The sequence below is a fragment of the Chlamydotis macqueenii genome, chromosome 2, assembly GCF_036417535.1.
Source record: "Chlamydotis macqueenii isolate bChlMac1 chromosome 2, bChlMac1.mat, whole genome shotgun sequence".
NCBI classification, from domain to species: domain Eukaryota; kingdom Metazoa; phylum Chordata; class Aves; order Otidiformes; family Otididae; genus Chlamydotis; species Chlamydotis macqueenii.
In genome coordinates, this window is record NC_141557.1 from 113,227,714 (window position 1) to 113,253,368 (window position 25,655).

The 25,655-nt window shown below is 38.7% G+C and overlaps 1 protein-coding gene across 4 annotated transcripts in view; it reads left to right on the forward strand.

The window, feature by feature from the left end:
* The first annotated feature begins 232 nt into the window (after positions 1-232).
* Positions 233-25,655, forward strand: part of MIB1 (MIB E3 ubiquitin protein ligase 1) — a 76,047-nt gene continuing 50,624 nt past the window's right edge. For 3 of the 4 annotated variants that reach the window (XM_086740712.1, XM_086740713.1, XM_086740714.1), the window contains exons 1-6: positions 233-757; positions 10,850-11,021; positions 13,777-13,906; positions 15,697-15,801; positions 22,954-23,020; positions 25,277-25,481. In XM_086740712.1, the coding sequence (XP_086596838.1) occupies positions 529-757; positions 10,850-11,021; positions 13,777-13,906; positions 15,697-15,801; positions 22,954-23,020; positions 25,277-25,481 (908 nt within the window). In that variant the 5' untranslated portion in view covers positions 233-528. Of the gene's footprint in view, positions 758-10,089; positions 10,273-10,849; positions 11,022-13,776; positions 13,907-15,696; positions 15,802-22,953; positions 23,021-25,276; positions 25,482-25,655 lie in introns of all 4 variants that reach the window. The other variant, XM_086740715.1, reaches the window with a different exon arrangement.

The window sequence follows — 25,655 nt, forward strand, 5'->3', positions numbered from 1 at the left end:
CGCGCTGCGGCTGCGCAGAGGCGCTGAGAGCGGGCGCATGCGCATGCGCAGCGCGGGGGAGGCGGGCGCTGGCGTCCGCCGCCGGTCTCCCTGGTGCCGCCGCCGTCGCGGCGGCAGTTCCCGGATGTAGCGGCGGGCGTGCGGGGCCGGCGGGGGCTTTGCCGCTGTAGGGTGCGGGCGGGCGGGCGCCGCGGGCTGGGGAGGGGGAGCTGACCGCTGTGGCACCCGGAATGGGTGCGTAGGAATGTAGGTAGGAGGGAAGCGAGGAGGAGAGTCGGCCGGAGACTCCCGCCGCCCCGGTCGCGTCTCCCGGCCGGTCGGAAGGGTCCCTCCCCCGCCCACCGTCGCGTCAGGATTGCCCCCCTCCCACCCGCTCCCCTTCCTCCCTCGCTGCACCGGCAGCCGCGGCCCGCGGCCTCCCTCCCCGCGCCCGAGGCAGCCGTCCCCATCGGGGTCCCCCTTCGCCGCCTGCGGGCTGCGCGCCCCCTCCAGCCGCCCCGGGGCCCGGTCCCGCGGGGGGTCGCCGGGATGAGCAGCTCGCGGAACAACCGGGTGATGGTGGAGGGAGTCGGGGCCCGGGTGGTTCGGGGCCCGGACTGGAAGTGGGGGAAACAGGATGGCGGCGAGGGCCATGTGGGCACCGTCCGCAGCTTCGAGAGCCCCGAGGAGGTGGTCGTGGTGTGGGACAACGGCACCGCCGCCAACTACCGCTGCTCCGGGGCCTACGACCTCCGCATCCTCGACAGCGCGCCCACTGGTGAGCGGGGGCCCGGGGCGGGCGGGCGGGCGGGAAGGGACGAGAGACTCCTTCGCGGCCGTGGGGGTGGGGGTGGTGCGAGGGGTGAGAGTCGAGGCCCGACCGTAGTGGGGATGGGTCGGGGGGCGGAATGCTCCCCTCCTTTCCTTTTTCGGGGCGCGCCTTTTCCCTCTCGTTTTGGTGGGGGCAAGTCAGCTGCCCTCCCCCCTCTGTCTGGCTGCGCGTGGGTGTCTATATGTCTGTGTGCATATGTATGCGTGCGCCGTAACTTAGAAGAAATACGTAATGTGTGGCCGTGGGGAGAGGAGAGGTTGTCCTGGGACTTGGAAATTAGGATAAACAAAGCAGAGATCATCTGCCGTAGAGAGCAGGCTCTCGGTGTGCTGGGACGGGAGGGCAGTGGAGGGAAGGGACCGAGAGGACGGTACCTCAAGGTTCTGTTTTGGTTTTATCCCTCCCTTCTTGAATTTATATTTCAGAGCTGTTTTGAAAAATAGTGACAAGGATTCAGAGTCAAGTACAGGGAGGACTGCAGAGAAGAGATCTAGCACCTTTTTGCTAAAGATTACATCAGGTGGTTGAAAGAGTGTTTTGTCTTGTAATCTGCCTGTTGCCTTTTATCTGTCTTGCCAGACCTGCCGTAAGACCGTGAAGGTACTGGAAAAAACATGCATTTGTTCATTCTTTTCATTACTTGACTGCTTGATATTTATGCTTTAAATTCAGTCAGTTTGGACAATGGATTTAGATCCGCACTGACATTATGCGGCAGTGTTAGTGTTGCAAACACTGCAGGGAAATGTTCGTTTTCGCACCTGTTTTTACGGTGAAAACTCACAAAGAAAAATACGTTATTTAGTTTCATCAGAAGTGTAGTGAGGTGGTTTTGGGCTGGCAGGATTGCCTCAATAATGAGGTGCTTGGACCTATTTCTTGGGGTACCTAGATGGACTGTTTTTGTAACATGTTTTTCATTTAGAGTATGATGGAGAGCAGAGACCATCTTTGAGCCAGCTGTATTTAGTGTTACAGATAGGAAGATTGTAGCAGTAAATGGGTTGAGGCTATCAGACTTTTGAAGAGACAGCATTGTGGAATTAATTTTAATTTAATTACAAAAATGTTGTTAAAAAAAAACCAAACCCACACATTACCTAGTGAGCCTTTGAGATGGATTTAGTTTTTCTTTATCTGGATACCTTCCTGTCCCTGGCTTCACGGTTGTCTTTTGTTGTTGTTGTTGCTTTGGAGGGTCGATGCTATTGAAATGAGCGGAAAATCTTTTTGAAATGGCCCTTGGAACAAGTTAAGAGTAGTCTTTCAGGTTGTCGATCCTTGTCTTGCAGATGTTTATGCTTTGAAACTTTACCTGCATTTGATGTCCTGTGGAAACCAGTGGGACTGCTTCTGCTTAAAGCTGGAGTATGCATAAATGTTGAATATGAGCCTTAAATGCTCATTATTCTAGCTCTGCCTGACGTATTTGCAAGGTGACAGTATCCTGTTAACTGCAGCTGAAAGCCTACACTTAACACTTGGTTTTAAGTCCCTGGTTCTTGTTTTGGTTGGGTTTTTTTGGTGATTTATTCCTTCTAATTTTCAGTTATGTTTATACTTTTGTATTACAATTTTAATTTCTGCTTCAGGTCGGACTGTGTATTGCTGTGGGAAGAGCTTATTAACATCGCTGTTTTCAGGCTTTGCAAAATGGTATTTCTCTTCCTGAGGTTTTTGGCCAATGTGTGCATTGTCCTGACAGAGCTGCTGCACTAAGCTACCCAGGGTTGCTTTTTGCTAGAGGGAGTTACTTTTGAGGTCATGGTTCCCTGGAAATAGGAAGAGTAAAAGTCGGTAAAGTAGTAGCAGCAAAAGGGCAAAGTTCATGGAATTAGGATGCTGTCAATTTGGACTGAAATCCTGGTTTTACTACCAATTCACTTTGTGGTTTTGGGCAAATCACTCCCCTTCTTTAGTTTTCCCACCTTCTTGTGATTACTTATTTTTCTCCATGGTAGGGACTCTCCATTGTTTAAAATAAGGGACTCCGAGTTTGGTGTTAAATCATGGCTTTTATAATTTAAAATAAAAAATTATCGTGATAAACTTACAGTCACAACATGATTGTAAGTTTATAGTAAGAATAAATACAAAAATGCAGCAGTAGAAAGCAAAATTAAATTATTTATTGCTAGGATTCCTTTTTATTAGGTATTCAAAACCAGGCTTGATTATAAGTTCCTAAAAGCAGTGCTTGCAGCCAGAGTTGCTGTTTTGATGAGTTTGAGGCCTGTGCAGCCAGAAACAGTAGTGATGCATCAGGAATCCATTGTGTTATAGAAGTAATGCTTGAAGCCCATTCTATTAAAAAAAACAAAAACAAAAAACCCCAACCTGATTGATACATGTATGTGCATGTATATGTACGTGCCTTTCCTTTAATGCTGGAACAGTGTTTCATAGACTTAATGATGTGCTGTTCTTCTGTGTTAATGGTTGTAGGCTATTACCAGCATTGCAAGACCATGTTAACTTTTAATAAACTTCAGTAGCCTTAGTACTGAGATTTTATGACGGTCTTCTTTAAAATAAAAAGTCATCAATTATTTACATGATGTCTTGTAAGCTGTTTGGTCCAGATTAGTCATCTGGGTAATGAATGATTTGTGATAGGAAGTTTTGTGTTGTTTTTCTGTTATGTCTACCAGGCTAGCTATATTAGCTGCCCATTGGTGATCATATTCACATTGGCATTTCTTTAAGAAAGACAGAGCGGTTGAGAGGGATTAATAAACTAAGAATCTTAAAAGAAAGGAAACTTTGGTTAAGTCCTAGTAGTTGGCTCCTAAATGGAGTAAGTGGTGAGATGTGATCCATTAGTAGTGCAGCGTGCTTGCCTGATTAGTTGCAAATTAATCCTAGTCTTTTCATAAAGTAGCCTTTTGCCAGGATCTAGGAGTCCTGAGAGTCCCCTTTTTACGGTAGCATTGTGGAAAAGAAACAGAAAGGAGCAGTCTTCTGAGTTGCTGAACAGAAGCTAAAAGTATATAAACCCAAGCTTTATATTTAGAAGGGAAGACATCCTTTTGCCAAAAGTAAAGGTTGCACAGTAGCATGTTTGTTGAGAGCACTCCTGACTATGTTCCCATAATGCTCATGATCATTACAAAAACTTTCTGTGTTTATTCTTTTTTCTGAAGATTTGCTTTTTGCAAAACTTAGGCAAAATTCGCGTGCCATCTGTTTCCTCTTTTATATGGTTGGTTCAAAGTAACAATGTTATTTTCCTGCTTAAAATATTTACTCAATTGTGTTTGAATAAGGGGAGCTAGCAGAGGGGCTGGGGTCAGGGAACAGATTCTTGTCATGGATTATCCTGCAGCTAGAGTGAGCATCTGTGAGGTGTAGAAAGCTCTATGTGCTATATTCTGCTAATATTGAAAATTTAGGTGTTATCTGTTGAAGATCTTGCGTGGCTTTCTGTACTTGTATTAATAATTTTCTGTAATCTAATAAGAATAATAAAAGTTGCATATATCATCATGAAGTCATACATGTCAATATTTTAAAAGGTAGAGCACTTCAGATGATTTATCTTACGTATTTGTTTAGTTATTTTTGCTTTTAGCACATCAAGTGCAGTTTAAGGCAAATGGTCTTACTCAAGATTTTTTTTAGTGACTATTTGTAGATACTTACAGAACACAAGTGAAAAAATCTTAACAGCTTCATGGGCAGTGGTACTTGGGAAGCTTGGTGGGTTTTTTTTTTTTTTTTAATAAACATATCCTTTGTCTGGAGTGGAAGAATGGGAAGAACAAAACATTGGTATCGATTTTTAAATTGGGATGTAAATCAATTGGTTTCCTCAGTAGTTTATGATATCCCTTGCCTGATGATAGTATTTTCGTTATGATATGAAGATTTTGGCTTTATTTAACTAAAAGAATGTAGATTTAGACTAGACACAAGGAAGAATTTTTTCACAGTGAAGGTGATGGAACACTGGTACAGCTCACCCAGAGAGGTGGTTGATGCCCCATCCTTGGAAACATTCAAGGCCAGGTTGGACAGGGCTCTAAGCAACCTGATCTAGTTGGAGATGTCCCTGCTCCTTGCAGGGGGGTTGGACTAGATGAGCTTTAAAGGTCCCTTCCAACCCAAACCATTCTATGCTTCCATGAGTTCTGTAGAGAATTACAAGTTCATCGTAAACCAAATTTTGATGGTTCTGGGAAGTAATTTGGATCACTATTGACTTTTGCTGTGAGTGGTACGAATACCCCTTGTGCATCTTATTTAACTGTTAAAAGGCTCTTTCACTGGACCTTTGAAAATGATCTGTAATGCAACTGAGATGTTTGTGACACGTTCAAATTTGAACAATGTTCAAGTGGCAATTTGAAGAATGCTTCTGTTTCCCTCCACAGCTTTAAAGAGGGAGCATGGGTTTTAAAAACTTTGGAGGCAAAGGCTGTAAAATTTATGTATAAATGAGTGGTGACAGAGGAATGGTGGGTTAGGTAATCCAGAGCAGATCTGGGAATAGATGACAAAAGTGAAAATATTGGTGTCGGCACATAAAGGTAGGAAACTAATAGTAAAAACATTAATGGCAAGTGGAGATCAGGAATGCTGGGTTTTATGATGCGCAAAGATTGGAGTGATGTTAGGAAATGGCAGCTATTTAAAAGTAGTTAGAGATGGTGAAAGTACCCATCTCATTACCTGGTTTCTTTTGTCTTTTTTTTTTTTTCAGTGCGGTATGGAGGATAATAAAAAACCTGTTCAACTTTGAAATAGCCTACCCCTAGGAAATGTTGAAGAGCATTTAGAGGTTTAGTTTTTGCTTTATCTCATTTTAGAGAGCTAAAGTGCTCTTCTGGTTCACAGCTGGCCAGCTGCAGGGCTGATGTTTGAATCCTGAAGTTTTTATGGCACTTTAATATATTCCAGTAGTTTAATTCAGGCATTCTTTCCTAATATAAACTTTGTAAAGTTTGTGTTTCTCAACCTTTCTTAAACGGCCTTCCTTTCAAAGAGCAGAAGTGGTTTATTTGACAGATATAGGTTGCATTTGGGTCAGGATTTCAGTTTGACTCCAGAGCTTACACTTGGCCCAGTCTTCTGGTTGTTCCTGTGTACTGTGCTTCAGTTTACATCATGGCCTGTTTTTGGAGCACGCAAACTGTTTTACTTTTGATGAAAGAAAATTGAGATGTAATTTCATTGCTGGTGAGCATTCAGTCCACTGGGCTAGAGCAGAGCTACTCTGAAGCATTAGAAACAGTGTCTTCTTCCCTCCCCATGAATGCGTGTACCGCCAACATGAGGTCATCAGGACTGAATTTTGTTAAGTAGACAGTGGTGAATAGATGGAGACCATGGTGACTCAGGTTGTCCCCTTCCAGCCTATGGAGGGCCACAGTGGAGCAGGTACCCACATTATAGCCTGTGGGGGATCCCATGCTAGAGCAGAGGGACGTGCCCTGAAGGAAGCTGCAGCCCATGGGAAGCCTGTGCTCGAGCAGTGTTTTCCTGAAGGACTGTAACCTATGGAGAGGACTCGTGCTGGAGCAAGGGAAGAGTATGAAGAGCTGTTGTGGAATGACTATAACTCCCCATTTCCCATCTTCACTGAAATTTCTTCACCAAAAGGGTTGTCAGGCATTGGAACAGACTACTCAGGGAAGTGGCTGAGTGACCATCCCTGCAGGTATTTAAAAGATGTGTAGACATGACACTTAAGGACATGATTTAGTGGTGGACTCGGTAGTTAGGTTAATCGTTGGACTCAATGATCTGAAGGGTCTATTCCAACCAAAATGATTCTATGATTCTGTCTCCACTGGGGAGAAGCAGAGAGATAGAGGAGTTGGGAGTGTAGGAGTGAAGTTGAGCCTGGGAAGAAGGGGGAGTGTAGGGAGAAGGTGTGTTAGTTTCTGTCTTTCTCACTATCTTTTAATTTTTTTTAAATTGGCAATAAATTTAATTTTCTCCGAGTTAAGTCTGCTTTGCCTGTGATGGTAATTGGTAAGTGATCTCACTTTCATCTCAACCTACAAGCTTTTTCATTTTATTTTCACTCACTGTCTTGCTGAGGAGGAGGAGTGAGAGAGCGGCTGGGGGGACATTGAGCAGCCAGCCAAGGCCAACCCACCACACTCGTGTACCTATCCTATCTAGTTCAACTTAAGATATATGTATATTATTTCAACCTTCTTTAAAACATACTATTGATTTAAATAATTCATTTTGCTTGTATTATGAATATGAATAAGAGTTTAGCTATCACATTTAGTGATCCAGTAATAGCACCTTGTTTTAGCATTTTTTTTTAGCAGATGAAGCTAAAACTTATTTCACTGTCACCAGAGGCACACAAACCTACTTCTCCTTCTGGATCTCTAGTCCAGTGGCTAAACATTCTGTAACAGGATTACTTGCCTGCTCCTGCCCTGCAATGCTTTGTTTGTCGTGCCAGCAGCATTGTGCAGCCCCACAAAGGACAGGACTAGGAAACCAATCCAGCTGAGTATTTTTCCTCCTGGATGTTTTTCAGCCAAGTATGTTTCTTGATCCAGAACTCAACCCTGCAAAAACCTTTCGCTAGCATAATGGAAAGAATGGAGCAGCATGGTCAGGTGAGGCATGCACTGAAGCGGGTGTTGCTGCTGGAATCATGTGTCTGGGAGTGGATGAAGAAAGGCTGTATCTGTCAGGGTGGTGTTTAGGGATCTGTGGGATACAGATGTGACTCTCTCTATCAGAGACTCCAAATACAGACGTGCACTCTTTTAAGTCCTAGACACTGTAGTCAGTAAAATGGCTTTTCAGTCCAACATCTTTGTATGCTTTTTTCTTGATCTTTCCTAAGGAAGTTTTTCTTATTTTTTTCACAGCAACTTTTGCCTCACTGACTGGAAATGTTTAGTTTTTAAGTTTGCTGTGAGATGACCTAGTTCTGTATTATATGATTTGGGATTATACCTTTCTTTTGCCCTCTTTCCTATTACTTGGACAAACAGATTGAATAATCCTGCAGCACCCAATTCCTTAGTCCTTTTGCATCCAGAGTAAATGTGATCCTTGGCAAACTCTCTTCCTTGAAGTTCAGCAACCTTGAAGTTAAAATCCAGAGATGTTTGTAACTTCTCTGTTTCTATATGAAATACCAATTTAGCAATAATTAAAAAAATACCACCCCTCACCCCAAGTGCCATAACTAGTTAGACTTCAAGCAAGGCAACAAAACAGTAACAGGTTATCTGAGTCCTTGTAATGACCCTGCTCTTGAAGACTACAAAAAATGTTGTGAAATGGTTCAATACAATTCATAGCAGTGAGGCAGCCATCTTGAGATCATAGCTAATAGTATCTTTGAGTGTTACAGATAATCAACAGATACCAGACATCAAAGTCTCAGTGTACATAACAAGAAAGATAGCTTTCTCCTTGATGTCTCCTTGAATCTCCTTGATTCCTTGCACGATGGGAATAAGATCGTTGAAGGAGTTGTGTAGGGGGAGAAAATGTATGGGTGATTTCAAAGTTGTTGTTTTGTGGAAAAAAATAGCATTTTTAGTTGTTGTTACTAAGCAGCAAAATACTTTTTAAATGTAGAAGGTTAGTTAAAAAGAACAATTATGGTGTATGAAGTGTGTTGTCTGGCAGTTGGAGTTGGCAAATAATGTTACAGATTATAGGACTTGTCTGTGCCAGGCCTTCAAAATTTCAACATAGACTTTGTGGCCAAGATACGGTTACCACCTTAGTCGTGAGGTGGTCCAGGAATTACAGTGGTCATTTAGTATGTCATGTCATCAGTTCAGGGTTTTTGTTGTCACTGAAGGCGATCTTTGACTGTCCTGAAGAGGTGCTTAGATCTCTGCAGTGCCATGTGCAGTCTTTGCTCTGAATGTGTTGCCTTTTTCAGCCTTAACTAAATACTTATTCCAGTGTTCATGCATCATGAAAAATTTTAAATCATGAGGCCAGAAATCTTTTTAAATACACTTATAATCAAGGTTGGAAGAGGATGGAGTGAGAAGCCTTCTTGGTTAGTAAGAATGATACATTAGGTGATTTTGCTGGCACTCAGAGGGACCTTGACAGACTGAAGAAATGGGCCAACAGGAATTTCATGTAATTCAACAAAGGGAAAGGCTGAGTCCTGCACCTGAGGAGTAATTCCTTCACCAGTACAGGTGCTGGACAAGCTGAGGACAACTGGCTGGAAAGCAGCTTTGCAGGAAGGGACCTAAGGGTCTCAGTGGACAACCCAGTAAACATGAGCCAGCAGTGTGCCCTTGTGGCAATGAAGGCCAGTGATATCTTGCCTGCATTAGGGGAATTGCCAGCAAGTCAAGAGAGGGGATCCTTCTCCTCTACTCAGTACTGGTGAGGCCACGCCTGGAGTACTGGGTCCGGTTCTGGGCTTCCCAGTGCAAGAGACACATGGACGTACTGAGTGTGTCAAGTGAAGGGCTGCAAATGTGTTTCAAGAGATCTTGAGGCATCTGGTATGAGGAGAGGCTGAGGAATCTGGTGGTGTTTCGCCTGGAGAAGAGAAGGCTCAGGAGGATCTTACCAGTGTGAGTAAATACTTGATGGAAGTTGTAAAAGGCTCTTTTCAGTGGTGTCGAGTAACAGGACAAGAGGCAATCAGCACAAATTGAAATACAGAAATTTCCACCTAAGTGTAAGAAGAAACATTTTTTGCTATGAGGATGATTGAATGCTGGAACAGGCTGCTCAGAGGTCACGGAGTCTGTATTCTTGGAGATGCTCTAAAGCTGCCTGGATATGGTCCTGGGCAGCCCGCTATAGTTTATCCTGCTTTGAACAGTGGTGGTAGGAATAGGCAATCTCCAGAGGCTACTTCAAACCTCAGCTATTATGTGATTCTGTGAAATGATCAGACAAGAAGGCATTTCCTTCAGTTTTGCCTCTCCCAACTGTTGATTTTTTTTTTTCTCACTGCAAGTGGCTCAGCTGTTTGACACAAGTGACTAATAGGTTTATAGTGAGTTTGGAAGTCATTTCCAAAAGCATATCTTCTGGAGGACACAAAAAACCTCACTAATTTCAGTGTGATCTGTTTGTTTGGCTGGGTTTTTTTTGTTAGTTTTTGTTTGTTTGTTTTTTTGTTTTGGTTTGGTTTTTTTAGGGTGAGTGACTAAGGTTGGAGTAACATAGAATTTTCCTATCGTGCTCATTTGTGTCTTGTGCTACAGAGTGAATGGCAGTACTTCTCTTCTGTTGCTCAATGTTTCCAAACAGGAGAATTTGATTTTTTTTTTCTAAATAAACTTGTGGTTATTCATTTTATTCAGGGTGTGTGGATGGAAACTGTGACTGATGACTTTCACTCTCTGTAGCTTGGCAAAGCTGTAGGAGTAAGTAGTCTTGAGAACTCACTGGGCAGAGCACATGCTGGTGGGCTACATCTGGTCTGTCTTTGGCATATTCTTTTTGAAGAAGGCCAGCATATAAAGCAGTAAACTACTTTGAAAATGGTAAGAGATTTTAATGAAGCTTTTGACATCTATCTGCCAATAAATAATTTTTTCCTATATAAAGAAGACAAGAGTTAAGCACTTGTCTTTTTCCACTCTACAAAACGTGTAAGTCAAATCAATAATTTTCAAACTGTCAGGTGCAGCTGAACACAGTAGCCTTTGTGGTGTAAGGTGTGTTGATAGTCTTCATCTAGAGCTGAAATTCCAGATTGCCTGTATATTTTGATATATACATTTCTAAGCCTTTAACTTGTAGATAAAGGATTTCTCATTTTCTTTCTCTGATTTGTATAGATGGGCAAAAGAACCCCACAACATAGCTTTGTCTGCTTTTTGAGCTGGGAAAGGTTGGAACATTTCAGGAGTAGGCTGAGAACTGGAGATATGAGGCAAAGTCCATTATCTTTTCCCCTCAGTTGTATAGGCTCATAGGGTATCACTAGCAGCCTTTCTTTATTCTTAACTTAATATATGGTTTCAAGTGATAATGGTGTGCAACAGAAATTTGTGTAGTGGTGTAGCACAGGTTGTTAGTCCTTTTTTTTTTTTTTTTTTTTTCTTTTTCTCCCCACAGGTATCAAGCATGATGGGACTATGTGTGATACATGTCGACAGCAACCCATCATTGGCATCCGATGGAAATGTGCTGAATGTACAAATTATGACTTGTGCACAGTTTGCTATCACGGGGACAAACATCACTTGAGGCATCGTTTTTACAGAATTACCACACCAGGAAGTGAAAGGTAAAACGTATTTCTTTTTCCCCATGAAATTAAATAGGAATAGGTAATTGTGGTTAACCTCTAAAACGCAGATTTGGTTACTGAAACTTGGATTAGGTAAGACAGTGGCCTAAGGTATAGATCCTGTTACTGATTGTGCTGGAGGCTAGCTAGGACAGATCTTTGGACCTTGGAAAACGTGGAAATTTTAAAAAGAATGGAGTAGAGGAAAAAGTTAGGATATGATTATTCAGTTTCTTTTAACCTCATTGCAGTCTTCCTAATTCTTGTATTATCATATAACAAAGGCAGTTATCTTTACACTGTGTATAATCACAAAATTATTTGTCAGTGAATTCCTAAATGCAGAAGTTTAATTAGGTTCAAAAAATGGTGTAGACAGATGAAGGGGAAAATACCCTCCTTGTGGGCTATGAAAACTAGAATGATCTGGAGACAAAATATCTGACTTTAACTGCTTAGGCTGCTGTGAAAATAGAGAAAATAGAGAAAAGATGCTGTGAAGGATTATTCTACCCTTGGCTTGGTTTTCCTGTTCTTAAGCATCTATTACTGTCTTCCGGTGAAGAGCTCTGAACAAATTGGCATTTAGTGTGTTCTGGCGTGGCTGTTCTTGTGTTCTTGACTTTAAATAACTTGTCTAGATCCAAAGCCCCTCTCTGTCATGATTTATCTACTGGTTAAGTGAGAACATTGATATTTGCCTGTGACTAAATACTTGGAAAGCTACGGTAAAGAATTGTGTAAAGGCTACTTGCTGTGGTGTCACCTCTGTAATAACTCTCCAGAATGTTCTTTGATTAAATCACTGGAAGCTTTTTTTTTTGTTAGATATGATACTCAGTTAAATGCAATGTGTGTAAGACAACATTTGTTTTTTTTTCTTTTTGGAGAAGTAAGGTTTACAAATATGCTATAATTCAGGGATGTGCTTTTATCAGTGCTTTTACAGTTAATGGAAGTGGTTGGAGCACACAAACTGAGTTCTCTTATTAGTCTCATAGGTACTGTGTTTATTTTCTCAAATATTAGCCTTGGAGTTTAACTGTGGTTCAATTGCCCAGGTCCTTGGCTTAATCAAAAAGTAACTTCTGTTTATTGAGATTCGTGCCAGTAGATCTAGGTGCAAAAGAGATACCATAAGCTTAGTGTCTCAGTTGTAGTGTTCTAGTGCAGAACAAGACTTGGAAGCTGAATCCAGTAGTAGAAAGTGCTAGCTTAGTGTAATTAGGAAAGAATGGGTAACAAAATACAAATCTGTTTTTCTATTTATTTCTTTACTAAAGATCTCATTGCTTTCGAGAATCGCTGCCAGACTTCCTTCTTTTTTTTTTCCTGAGGTTTCCTTTGTAGTTTCAAGTGGTCTGTTTTAAGTGTAGAAAGCATAAGTTTTAGTTTTTGAAATAGATTGTATGCAATGTATAGAATTGCAGAAAATCTTTTGCATCTTGTCACTTCCTCTGTCTTTGTTTACTCCCATTGAACTCTGTTTTGCAACTCTCATCTAGAAGGCAGCTTCACCTGCCAAGGAGCTATTTCTCTTGGATCAAACTTAATTGAGAAAAATTGATTAAAATTAACTGATGGAGGAGGAGAAAAGGGCAAAGCAGTGCTATGGAATTTGAGAGATATCTCATAGGAAAAATGACAAGAGGCATCTAAGAACGTTTGTGCGAAGGAAAGCATAAGCTCTACCTACTTTGTTCTTGAGTCTGAGATATCATATGGGCAGCATACCAAAGTAGTGTATGCTGGGTTTTTTTCTCTTTGGTAGGCATTAGATATTTCTAAAATGCTGCTATAAACCACGTATCTTTGTGTTTTCTATCGCTTTTTTATTACTTAGGTAAAAATGGCTAGTATTCTCATGTGCTCTTTGCATTGATTCTAAGAGTTTAACTTTTTCTTTGTCTGCCATCTGCTGGATGTTAAAAGTTTAGCAGAAGAGTGATACACTTTCTGAAGAAATCAGGAAACATTTAGAATTTCAGCTGAAAAATACTTTTGTCTGGCAACATTTTCCTGGCATGAAGTAAGAAATCTGGTTGCATACAAACTGATGGTTTTGAGTTGTCTGAAAAGGCAGTAAAATTGTTCTTTTTGTTTCTATTTATAAGTTACATACTCATGAACTCTTCTGTTTGAGCTTATCTACTTCTGTTGAAGTCAGAAGGAAAAAAGAGGTTTGCTTTAAAAAAATAACATATTATAACTGAAAAAAATGATGCTGATATATTGAATTAAATTTGCCAAGCTACATTATAAGGAGTATGTTGAAAGTAAACTGAGACATGGAGGGAAAGAGATGTAGCTCTTTTAATAGTGTAATTCTGAATAAAAATGTCAGGGCAATTGTCAGACAGTAATATTGGCCTAGAGCGCATCTAAGAGAAACAGAAATATGTTGTTTATGGGACTGTATGTTTCTTAAATGATTTTTATAATATGAGTACCAATCTATTTGTGAGTGATTAGAAGATTATTGTTGGTAGTAGGAAGTTTGGAGAAGACATTATTATTAGAATTAAAAACTAATTATAAACATATAATAAATAAGATTTAGGAATATCATGTGTTTTTTCTTTTGAGCTGCTGTTCGAGTTGGGAATTGAATGGATGTGATTCATGCACTGAAATCTGTGTTTGTGGGGTTATTTTTGTTTCAAGATACTCTCCTTCCTTCCCATCCCAAAGATCTATGCTAGACTTTCTTTATTGTTTTGACATTTGTGGATTCTTCTCTTAATAACTTCAGGGTGTTGTTGGAGTCCCGCCGTAAATCAAAGAAAATTACAGCAAGAGGAATCTTTGCAGGTGCCAGAGTGGTGCGAGGAGTTGACTGGCAATGGGAAGATCAAGATGGTGGCAATGGTCGTAGAGGAAAGGTGAAAATAAAGCTGACTTAAACAAGAAGATGCATTTTTGCTTGCTCATGTAGTGGCCTCAGTGGCCTTTCTAATTGTAGAATAAAAATTTCACTATAAAACTTATTACTTTAGTTTCCTGGACATTTTATAATCTTATTCTATATGCTCAAACATTTATGAAGAGGAGGGGATGTATACTATGACCAGATTTTTGAAATTTAAATTTACATTTTTACAACACCAGCACAGATTCTTTTTAAAACTACTACATTTTTGTCTTGGTTGTTGTGTTTAAGACTGACTTGTAACAAAATTAACATCTTGGATCTATTAAAGCATTACTAGAGAGCTGGTATAAAAACAGCTCTCAAGAATAGCCCTTTCTGGTCATCACTGCGTTCTGTTGTCTTTTTTGCTGGTGGATCAGCACTCGTATATCTCTTGCTTTTGGTTTTCAGTGCTTGCACCCTGGATTTTTGTTTTTCGTCTAATAATTACAGGGACTTTTCCAGTATAAAATTAAGAACTTTGCAAGTGTTGGATAAGGATGTTATATTACTGGCTTGGGACTTCATATGGATGGTTTTTTAAATATAGTTGTATAATAAAAATATTTGTATTTATCGAAAATTTCATTAGATTATATGTTGCTAGTCCTAACCTTTGCAATTTTTTTGTTTACAACTTATATTTGCATTGAACTAATTAAGATTTGTTATAAGTGTGAACGTACAGCAAGCATACTGTGGTTTTTATCACCAAGTGTGAGGTGTTTTAGAAGGAGAATTGGATGCCCTTATATCTTGGTGAACTGGCGGTTTTTTTTGCATTTTTTTTTTTTTTAGTACACTTAAGCAGCATTTTAAAGAAACTGCAAAGTTCCCAAATAAGATATTTAGCCTGTTCTATATCCTAGACATTTATGGAATCTTTAGGACTTTTGGGGATTTCATTTTGGATTTTATTGGGAGGAAATAATAAGTTTAAACCTCTTAAAGGAAGGGACATTCAGATGCATCTTTTTTCATATTGATTATTTACCCCTTGCTGTGAATTTGGCAAGATATTTTGAAATATCTGAAACTTTGCAAAATAAGTCTTATACGGGATTAGCTGCTTTGTGTACTAAATGTGAATTAGTGGGATTATTTGCCAGCTGAAAAGATGTGTAAGTGCATATAAATGTTTTTAATGAGGAAAAGCAGATGGTAGATAGCAGAAATGACTTTTAAATAAATACAAATAGGAATGAAGACAAATTCTGGACTACTTTTTTTTTTAATAATGGAAGTGTTTTCAGAATTTGATGCATGGCCTTATAACTTCAGAAATGTTGAAGTCCTTTTCAGTCTCCTTTTATGCTGTTGCTAAACAGATTGGCTCTGGAAATAAAACTTTGTCTCCTAGCATAGTGCACTGCCACCAGGCTAATGCAGGCTAAACCAGACAAATTGAAGCAATTAAAATAGTTTTTGTCCTGTTTTTCTTAGTTAAATACTGCTTCTAGTAAGAACATGTCAGAACATCATAAGACATATTTACAGTTCAAATTTTGTTCTCTGCTTATGTAGTTAAATTACCTACCAAATAAACAAAATTAAAATATGCCTACAAAGTGTACAGTCAGGCTGCCATCTTATGGGAACACTTACATCAAGGAGGAAACAGCTTCAGAATAAATTTTATTAAATTCGGTAAGACTGCTGTATCCTCTTTTTTTTCTGAAGGGATGAATAAGGTTTTAAGTTCAAATTGCACTTCTAAGTCTTTGTTCTAAAAACAATTTCCTTGTTTTTAAAACTGAATAGGTAACTGAAATCCAAGATTGGAGTGCGTCAAGTCCACATAGCGCAGCATATGTTCTTTGGGACAATGGTGCTAAAAACCTTTACAGAGTTGGCTTTGAGGGCATGGTAAGTATAAAAGAACATGAAGGGTAAAATTCATGGTGGGGGAAGGGTAATAAGAATAACTTGTTGTGCTTTATTGTCCTGTTTTTGTAATATCCTTTGTCAGTTTGCATGCTATTAGTCAGGTCATTGTGAATACAGCTGTATGAATCATGCATATGTATTAGGAAGAAAGTCTGATCTGGGAATTTATAAAACATTGGAATAACTTAAATTTAAGGGCTGGTTTCTGCCAGAGTAGAGTAAATATTTACATCATATACACCATCAGCTTACTGTGCTACTGTTGTGCTTAAATTAAAATTCAGAAAACAAAAAGAAGCTTAGTCAGCAACTTTTTAAAGAGCCGATTCCTTTAACTCCTGAACTCGTCAGTTCACTTGAAATTTTGGTGTGATTACTGCAAGATTTGCAACTTTTAAATTACTAGCAACACTCAGAGTCCTCTTGAGAGCAATTTTTTTTTTTTTGTCAGTGGAAATGTGTTGAATTAAGTTACAACCTTAATTTGCTTTAGCACTAAATTTTTCTTTTTCACTCCCTATCTTCTACAGCTACTTCTAAGGCTTTAGAGAGAAAATGGGTCAGACTGTAGCCTAAGTGCCTTCTGTTGCTGGGTTTTCTTATCTTTTCTTATCCTAATGTGGGTCAGGGAAAGGTTACTTTGATTATCAACTGCATATAACATCTTAATTAGCATTTTCTTTGCATGATTTCTGTTTGATACTGCAGGGGAAAACCATGTTAACTTAACATTGACTTGCTGTATTGTCAGATCAGTAATAAAATGTTAAACAATGACTAGCCTACTTTCAAAAAAGTAAAATATTTTTCATTATAGCCTCACTTGAAATAAAGTTTATTTTTGTAATTAAAAATCAATACTAAATATCACTTTTGCAGTAAATGCATCTTTTAGTGTGAGGTTTAAAAAGAGTAAATATCTTTAGTGCAGGTCAGCTTTTCTGATGCATGAAGATGCTAAGATGAAATATAAGTCAGTATGGAATTATATCCATCATGATCCCTCTGAGTTTTAAAGAAAATTCCATATATACTGGCAGAAGGAAAATAAAGTTATATATAGTATAATATTATTAAACCAATGGTTGGTACGTTCCCCCTTATATTTGATTGTCATGCATGGAAAAGGAGCATAATTACCAAATCTAGATAGAGCGAGATAAAGATCAACTCATTTTTTTGTTTGTTTTTGTTGTGATAAGTTACTATATTAAAATTTGTGCACTGCATAGTAGGAGTGCTGTGGAATCATGAAAGATTTCTTCTGGCCTCAGAAAAAAAATACATTTAAGATAAGTTATATTCTGTTCCGAAATAGTTATTTACTTGATAATAAAAATATATTTATTATTTGTAAGTCAACTATATTCTGTTGCCACATAAGGAAATGTTAAATATTTCTAGAATAATTTACTGCTAATTTGAGAGGATAAGGGTGACCCTTCCCACAGGATTTATACAAATAGAAATATCTGTCTGTCATTTAAATAGCAACAAAAAACTGCTAAACAATTTGTGAAACTACATATATGTATATGGTAAATATAAATGATAATATTAAAATAATAGGTGTACAGACATATGTATAAAAAGGATAATTTGAGGCTTTATATATAGTATAATACAATAGTTTAAACTTTGTCAAGTACTTCTGAATGCAATTTTCACTTCAGGTAAAAGATTATTGGATATCTGTGAGAAATAGTCATTTGAATGTAAAGCTAAATTTTATAATTAATTAATTGCTTGGTAAGTGTACAATTCATTATGATTATTTACTACTATTTATGTGCTGTTACGTAAAGCTGACTAATAGACCGTCAGAAAGTTCATATAAAGTTGGGGCAAACTGTGGAATCAACAATGCTCAGAGTGTGTGCCCATGTAAATACAACTGGGAAGAGACCCCTACTTGCAAATGAATAACACTTGACTCGGATGCAAATGGAGCTGATTAGAGAAACACAGCTTATTATTGTAAGTCAGGGTTGCTTGTTTGATAGCTGACAGCCTGCATCTGGTCCTCAAAATTAATCTATCTGGCCTGCCAGCTTTTCCTTGGGAGGGATAAGGATTGGCTGGTGGGAGAGCAGGTGCTGGCTGAAAACTTGCATTTATTTGTGGTCAGATCCTTAGAGTTCTTATTTGAGTTTGCTGTTGCTGTGTTTACATATGAAGTGATTGAGATGCCTCTTGCCTTTCTTTGTGAAGCCTGGCATTTAAATTTGGGAGTTTCTGCTGCCACAGGCCACAAATTCCTGAGTTGAAATTTTTATGATACTGTTAGGTTGAATAAGATGTTTGCTACATCCATAGTAGGAATAAAGTACTGTTGACTAATACGATTGACACTGCTTGCGTTTCATGTCTGTATATTCAGATTCTAGAGGCAGACCAAGCTGTTAACCACTTTACCTAGTTTAGAAATGTGTTAACATAACCTTTTTGCAATAAAAAGATATACTTTGTGGAATTAGAGAGTTAATGAGAAGATTGTGAATTAGCTTTTTTAGCTTTTACTAACAGAATGATTTTGTTACAAAAACCTAAGAAAATAGTTCTGTCAGCAGGAGTGCCCTAGATTGGTGTCATCACTTAGGAATCTGTTTTGTCCTACCAAATTTCTTTGCTCTTGCTTTTCTTGCCCTGATTAACCTCCTCTTGTTTTTCATTATGAAGTATCTTTCTTTCATTTGTGTAGCCTCTGAAAGAAGTAACTGTAGTTATCCATCACTGTCACAGTAATCTGTAAGCCATCTGTGTTTGTGTAGTTTTTTCCATGAATTCTGAATAGTTGAGTGCATAAGGGAAATTGAGAAGATTCTTTGCCCTTACGTTGTTGATGTTAAACTTTCTTATCCTGATTGATATAATGTCTGTTCAGCAATATTTATGTGGCTTACCCTTAAAGATAACACTTGAAATTACTCTAGAGAATTTTAAGAATAGTTATTATCACTTTAAAAAATAAATAAAAGCAAAGTAAATGTTTTGTAATACTCGGCTTTGCAGGTGGGTGTTATAAAATACATGGAAATATGCTTTCTGATGCAGTTACAACTGTCAGATCCGTCATGTAAGTCATGTCTTTGGGTCTTTAGTCCTTTATCTTGTCACAGCATGTTCAAAATGAGGGATTTAGGAAGGAACGACAAGAATTTTCAGTATTTTGTTAGTTCAGTTTCCTTCTGTTGCTTCTAGGTACTGATCAAAACTGATTTAAAAGATAGAAACATGAATTTTGTCCATCTTTATACATGCAGCAGGTGGTTTTTATTACATTACAGTGTAGCTGAAGTTAGGTGGTTAGTTGTTAGTTTGGAATCCAAAGAGGACTGAGATGTTTATGTATACAATGTGCATTTATTTGCATTTGTCAGCAGACTTTTATTTTGCTTCTTGTTTATGTAATCCTATTTCTCTACGTTTCTCCTGTAGTATCAACTAAGCCAAATTTTTAATCTCTCTGTAACTGAGTTGCCTAGAAACATATTTCCATTAAGCAGAGATGTACTTGCTGATCCTTTTCCAGTTTTGTTATTTAGAGTATTAACCCACAAGGAAGGCTTTGAAATGATCCTCCTTTAAAATAAAAAAAAAAAGTTACACATGGAGAGTTTTTCTAGGTGCCCATAATCAATAGACAGTAAGGTTGCTAACCATTCACTCGGGATTTGTGTGAAGTCTGCAATAGCGGTTGCTATTGTTTTTATACCTTGTGCCTCTTTATAATTTCAGTCACATTGTCTACTGTCTTCTACTTTTTCCTTTTATTGCTTTCACTTTTCTCAGCTTCTTGAAATTGAAAATGATTTGAGTTCATTAAATGTGAAATATAGCATTTCTTGTAAACTTTTAGCTAAAACTTAGAGATTTATCTGGTGCCTTGTTGTCTTAATTAGGTGACGAAGCAGCATGCACTGGGCTATCTCCATTTGGCCTATAAGGGCTTATTTTCTTGTCAAAAGCTGTTCTGAGTTTAAAGACTTAAAATTAACCTTTAACGGATGTATTCATTGCTACCTCTAACGTCTGCAGCTGTGGCACCATTCCTGCCCGTGTATCTGTAAGATCAGTATTAATTTCTCACCTGGTATTTACTGCTGCTGTTAGATGCTATTTCAGTGCATGTGGATCAAACATTCTCTATTTGTTCAGCAGCACACCTAGTTTCCTTATCAAGTCTGTAGACTCCCCTCCCTGGTTTTGATGGATAGCATTCCTTATTGACTGGAATAACTTAATAGTTATTCCAGTAGGCAGCTGCTCCGTCAGCATTGTTTTCCTCTTCAAGGTTACGGCTGATGGTGCTTTTACACCATCTGTCAACACTGCTGACATTGCGGTAATGTACATTTTCTTCATTCCTTGAAGTTTTTATGATGATGAAACTGCTGCTGTTTTTTCAGTGGTATAATTGGATGGTAAGTCCAAGTATGCTGTCTGTGTTTCCTATTTGACTGAGCGGATAATGATCTCTGTGTAATCCAGTCACGTACAGCTGGTATGCAAAGAGCTTTTCAGCAAGTACCAACTTCTTTCAAAAGCTTATGATTTGTTTTCATCTTTGTTTCTTTCCACCAGGTATTTACACCCAGCCTAACAGTTGTTATTTTTCTTTCTGCTATTTCAATCCATTTACAAGGCTCAGGGAGACTCATAAAACATGTAAAAATGCCAGTGGGGTTCTCCAAAATGCGGTATGCAGCGCTGGCAGCAGGGATGCACTGGCAGCCTGGTGTGGCCAGGCTTCGGGTGTGTTTGTGCTACATCTTCACTACAGGGGCCTCTTGCCACGCAGTATGACCAGGAACTTAACACCACCCCTCATTTTTTACTTAAACTACTTGTGCAAAATAAAGCTTGTTTTCCTTTTCTGAGAAACATAGTAGCAGAGCACTAGAAGTACAGTTATAGTTGCTTACCCAGCTCTCATGGTACTGAAGTACAACTAAGTACAGTTTCCTGTCTTAAAACTCCAGGATCTTTTTTTTTTGTGTGTTTGATTATGTTTTTTAAGACATTTGCAGGCCTCTATCCTGTTGATGTTACTTCTAGTAGTGCTGTTTGCAAAATTGCTGAAGGAACTCTTTGCTGTATATAGCAGTTAGTTTCTTTCTGCCTCATGTTTATATGCATTTTGAGTCCTCAGTTTTTTAGTGAAGGCTTATGTAAACAAACAAAGACATGTTTCCTTGCTTTTCTGTGATACTCAGACCAGACTCTTGTTTTACTCCTTAGTGATCTAACATTGACTTCACCATGTAAGTGAAAGGAAGACAGATGTGAAGCTGAGGCTCAGCATCAAGCTACCACTTAGTTTTACAACCAAGTGTATCATTATATTCCAGAAATAAACTGTGTGCAGGGCACAGTGCAGTCAGGGTTAAAAAAGAGCAGATTTGTAGATTTCTGGGTCCACCCCCTCCACCCCGTAAAATTGAAGGTATCTTAACCTGCTTCCTAGTAATTCCTGCTGCAAGATAGTAGTTAGCCTTTTACTGAATATTTTATGTCTTCTGCTAGCTTTTAGCCATCAGTCTGCTCTCTACATTAACACTTGCTGTAACTCAAGTGATTTTTCACCCAGATTTTGCCTGGCTGGGAGGAGAATCATTTCGGACCCTGTCATGCTCTGTTCTTAATGCTCTGTGAAAACAGCTCTTGCATGTGTACTCCTTCTTGACTCCTGCACAGGCAGCTGACTGTTATGTGATACGAAGAGTTTGTATTCAGTGGGTGCAATCAAGTGCTCCCAGCACATTGAATCTCTGTTGGTCTGGGGGAATGAATGAGCTTGCCATCTGGGATGGTCAGCACAGCCCCTTTGTATTCGGCCCAGTTAAACCCAGCACCTGCCCACCGGGTGGCAGCACTTTGTTGCGGGCCTGCTGCTGCTGGCCTGAGCAAACTCTTTATCTGATGTCTCATAGGATTTGAAGAGTGACTGAGTCTCATTGTTTTCGTCTGCCTGTTTTCATCACTCTTTCAGAAAGTGCTGGTACATTCTTCACAGATCAGGATATACATTGACATTTGTATTGTTTCTGGCTGCTTAGTAGTTACAGGTTGCTGAGGGTAGTATTGTGTTCATCAGTGCCTTGATGATTTGGACGACTTAAGAGTTTTCATTTTAATCCTTTTACAGGAGCACAGTCTATCAAGAAATCTTGAGTGTGGGAAAAATAATTGTTAAAGTATTTGTTTAGTTCTGGTTGATTTTATCATAAGCACCACCTGTCTTCTGTTTCCTCCCCCATCCCATAGAATATTCTGACACATTTTGCCAACAGTTTCCTATCTCCTTCCCCAACCCATCATGTGCACAAAATGCCCTTTGTTTAGCGAGAATTGTTCCACAGGAGCAATGGCAGATGGTAGGCATTTGGCTGTAAGGGTTACACAGGGGGAAAAACTAGAGGAAAGGAGAATTACAGGAACTCTGTTGGCTTTATGAACAGGAGTTGGTTGTCACACTTGAAACTTCTGTTTCTCAGATAGTATGAAACAGTCTTTCTGAAGGATGAGCTTTAGAACTTTCTCTTTAAAAAGGTCATGTCTAGCTCAGCACTTTTTTTTTTTTAAGAAGTAATATCCTTATGTTCTGTATATTCTTAATTAGAAATTTTTTGTTTTGTAGAATTTGTGTGCCGTGTTTTCTTATTCAGGTTAAACATGTATCTGTCAAAAAGTATTGGGAAGAGCGGGCAGCACTGGCAGATATTAAATTAATGGTACAAGAAAGACTGACTTTGAGCACTGTCTGCAGATTTATTTTTTTTTCTCTCCTTCCTTGTGTTCACACACTTTTTTAAAAGGAAAGATAACTTTATAGGGCAATGCAAAGGAGCTTTGTGTTATTTTAATACATTTCTTTGAGTTAAAGATGTCTCTTTCCTTTATAGTCTTTTATATTGGTAAAAGTTATTATAATCTTGAGAGTGTCAAGGCTGATAGATTGGAAAGTATTTGAGATCATATGCATCAGTAATGAATTCATGAGGCATGTTTTTGTACACATAATTTCAATCTTTCTTAATTGAGTGTATTTCAGTTCTAGTTCCACTAACTTTTGTTAACCTGGAGACTTCAGTCAGTGAGGACTAAAGCTGTCTCAATCTCTCTCTGTAGTCTGACCTGAAATGTGTCCAAGATGCAAAAGGAGGTTCTTTCTACAGGGACCATTGTCCTGTGTTAGGTGAGTTGAAAATAAAGTCAATTTATCTTGATGTGTGTTAATTATACTTAGTCTGGATTTATTTTTCCTTTTAAAATGTTATCTAAAATGACTGTCCTTACTAGTGAAATGTAAATGGTAGCATTTCTATGCATTAATAATAAATTGTAACACTTTACTAAATGTATTTGGTGTCACTGTGCGAAGTGGATGGCAAGGGAGTTGTTAAGTGTTGACTAAGTAATAGTCATGTCTTGTGCACTGTATTTCCCAAGAGCCAAACATAGCTGTACATTCTTATAAGACTGTCTTAAATATTCAGAGATGTTCAGTGAAGTAGCATGTACGTGGCCATAAACAGGAGTCATTTGAACATATAACTTAAACTGTTCTTTTATACTAATAATAGTGTATGTTTTGAAATCTTGGCAGAGGTTTTCCATATTAGCTATTGCACTCACTTATTCCTCTAGTGTCTTGGCTGGACTGTAGACCTGTGCAGAATGTATTACGAAAAATAATTGCAGAGTGTTTTTTGTTTTTTTTTTTTTTTTTAAAATATGGGGAATTTGGGATAAATTTTATAGAACATTAGACACAAATTTCCTTGGCAAAACACCTGGTCATAAAACTAGACACTAGAGAAACTTTGCTTTTCTTCTCAAATTTCTTACTATACTTCAATGCATAAAAAAACTTAGGTGATAATACTGGCTTTCCTAAAATTATGAGAATTCTCTACCTACTAGTTTTACTCTAATTCCTTGCATAAGTACTTGAAGTATGACCTGCAAGCACTAGTCTTTTCTTGACAACATTGGTGAGAAGGTGAAAGTGGTAAACATTGGTTTTGTTAAAGAAAAAACCAAACCAAGGAACAAAACAACTGTCCAAGAAGTCACTTAAATATTTACTGTCAAGTAGATTAATTATTTGAAAGTAAAAAGCCAATGCACTCTGATCTTTGTATCTTCTGTACTTAATTTTGTTGGTGGTGTCTGATGTGAAAGAAAAAAGAAAAGTAGTAATAGAATCTTTCTGGTTCTTTATTAGACAGGGAAACTTATGTTCTTATGCATGCCCTGTTATTAATTTTGGTTTTTACTTTAAAAGTACAAGTCTGTGTTTTCTGCATGTAGCTTACTTCTAGGATGATACCATATTTGAATATCTGAATATTAATCACTAAAGGCAGGAGACTATTCTTTGTTAAATTCTTCCCCTTCCACTGTATTAAGTTGCTCTTAATGGATGAGGATGAACTTAGCTTGTTATTATTATGACATTATCTACCATCTTTTCAGTCTTACTCTCTTTGTTAGAACATCTGTTCCTTTTGCTTGTCTTCAGAACATAGTTCACAGATATGTTCATGCTCTGAATTTAAATATATGCTTGCATTAAGAAGTAGAAAGTTGTTTTTGAAGCTTTGCAATATTTGAAGTAAAGTGCAAGTAGTACTCCAGCACAGGCCTAGTTAATACAGAGTAGTATGTAGTTGAGACAAAATAGTGGGGCTGATATTGTTCAGTACCACACCGGTGACCTTGATGAGATAGAATTCAATCCCAGACAATTTGCAGGTAATAGCAACTTGGCAGAAGGGTGTGGTTGAGAGTAGAGTTTTATTCGGAAGAGCCCTGAGGAAGTGAAGAATTTGGTGAATGGAGAGCTTGGACTTCGACCAGCAGTGCAGTTTTGCACTCTGGTTGGAATAAGCCTGTCTACCAGGAATTCCCAGAGTGGGAATTGTGAATATTTGAGTAAGGAGCCATGCTGAGGAAGACCTGAGTGTTGCAGTGAATACCGGATTGAATGGGACAGCAGTGTGCAGTCATTACAAATAAGGCAAATTTCATAGTGGGCTATATTAGGAGGATGGTGGGCAACAGAAGAGGAAACATTGTTATCCCCCTTTTCACAGTGGTTATGAGGCTGTGTCTAGAATACTCTGTCCTGTCTGTGTCGCAGTCCATCCACCTCCTCTTCTCCCTCGCCCTGGTTTTGAGAACCTGTAGAGGGTCTGATCGTGGCCTGCTGAAGTGGTTCAGAGACTGAGAGGGCATGATTTGCAAAGAGGAGGAGCTGGGCTTGTTTAGTCTGGCAAGAAGGAGGTTAAAAGGTAATCTAATAGCCTCCTACAATCACCTTGAAGTGTGATTGAAAATGATAACACCAAAATTTCAGTTGTGACAAATGATAGTGACCTTAAGGTGTGACTCGAGATTCGTATCAGATACTGAAGAGTTTTCTGAACGTTTTGTTATTTCATTTCAGGTGAGCAAAACGGTAACAGAAACCCTGGTGGGCTGCAAATTGGTGACCTTGTAAACATTGACCTTGACTTGGAAATTGTACAGTCTTTGCAGCATGGTCATGGAGGATGGACTGATGGCATGTTTGAAACCTTAACAACAACTGGAACAGTTTGTGGCATTGATGAGGATCATGACATTGTAGTACAATACCCAAGTGGCAACAGGTTTGTTACATAGCCTTCCTCACTGAGTCTCACAATTATTTCCAAAATGTTGTGTTTTAAGTAGTAATTTCTTTTTTAATTACCAAATATCCTGTAGTTTCAAGAGGAATGGTAATAGCAATGCATCACAGGTTTACTGGAAAATGGATTAAGAAGGCAAGTAACAAACTTCTT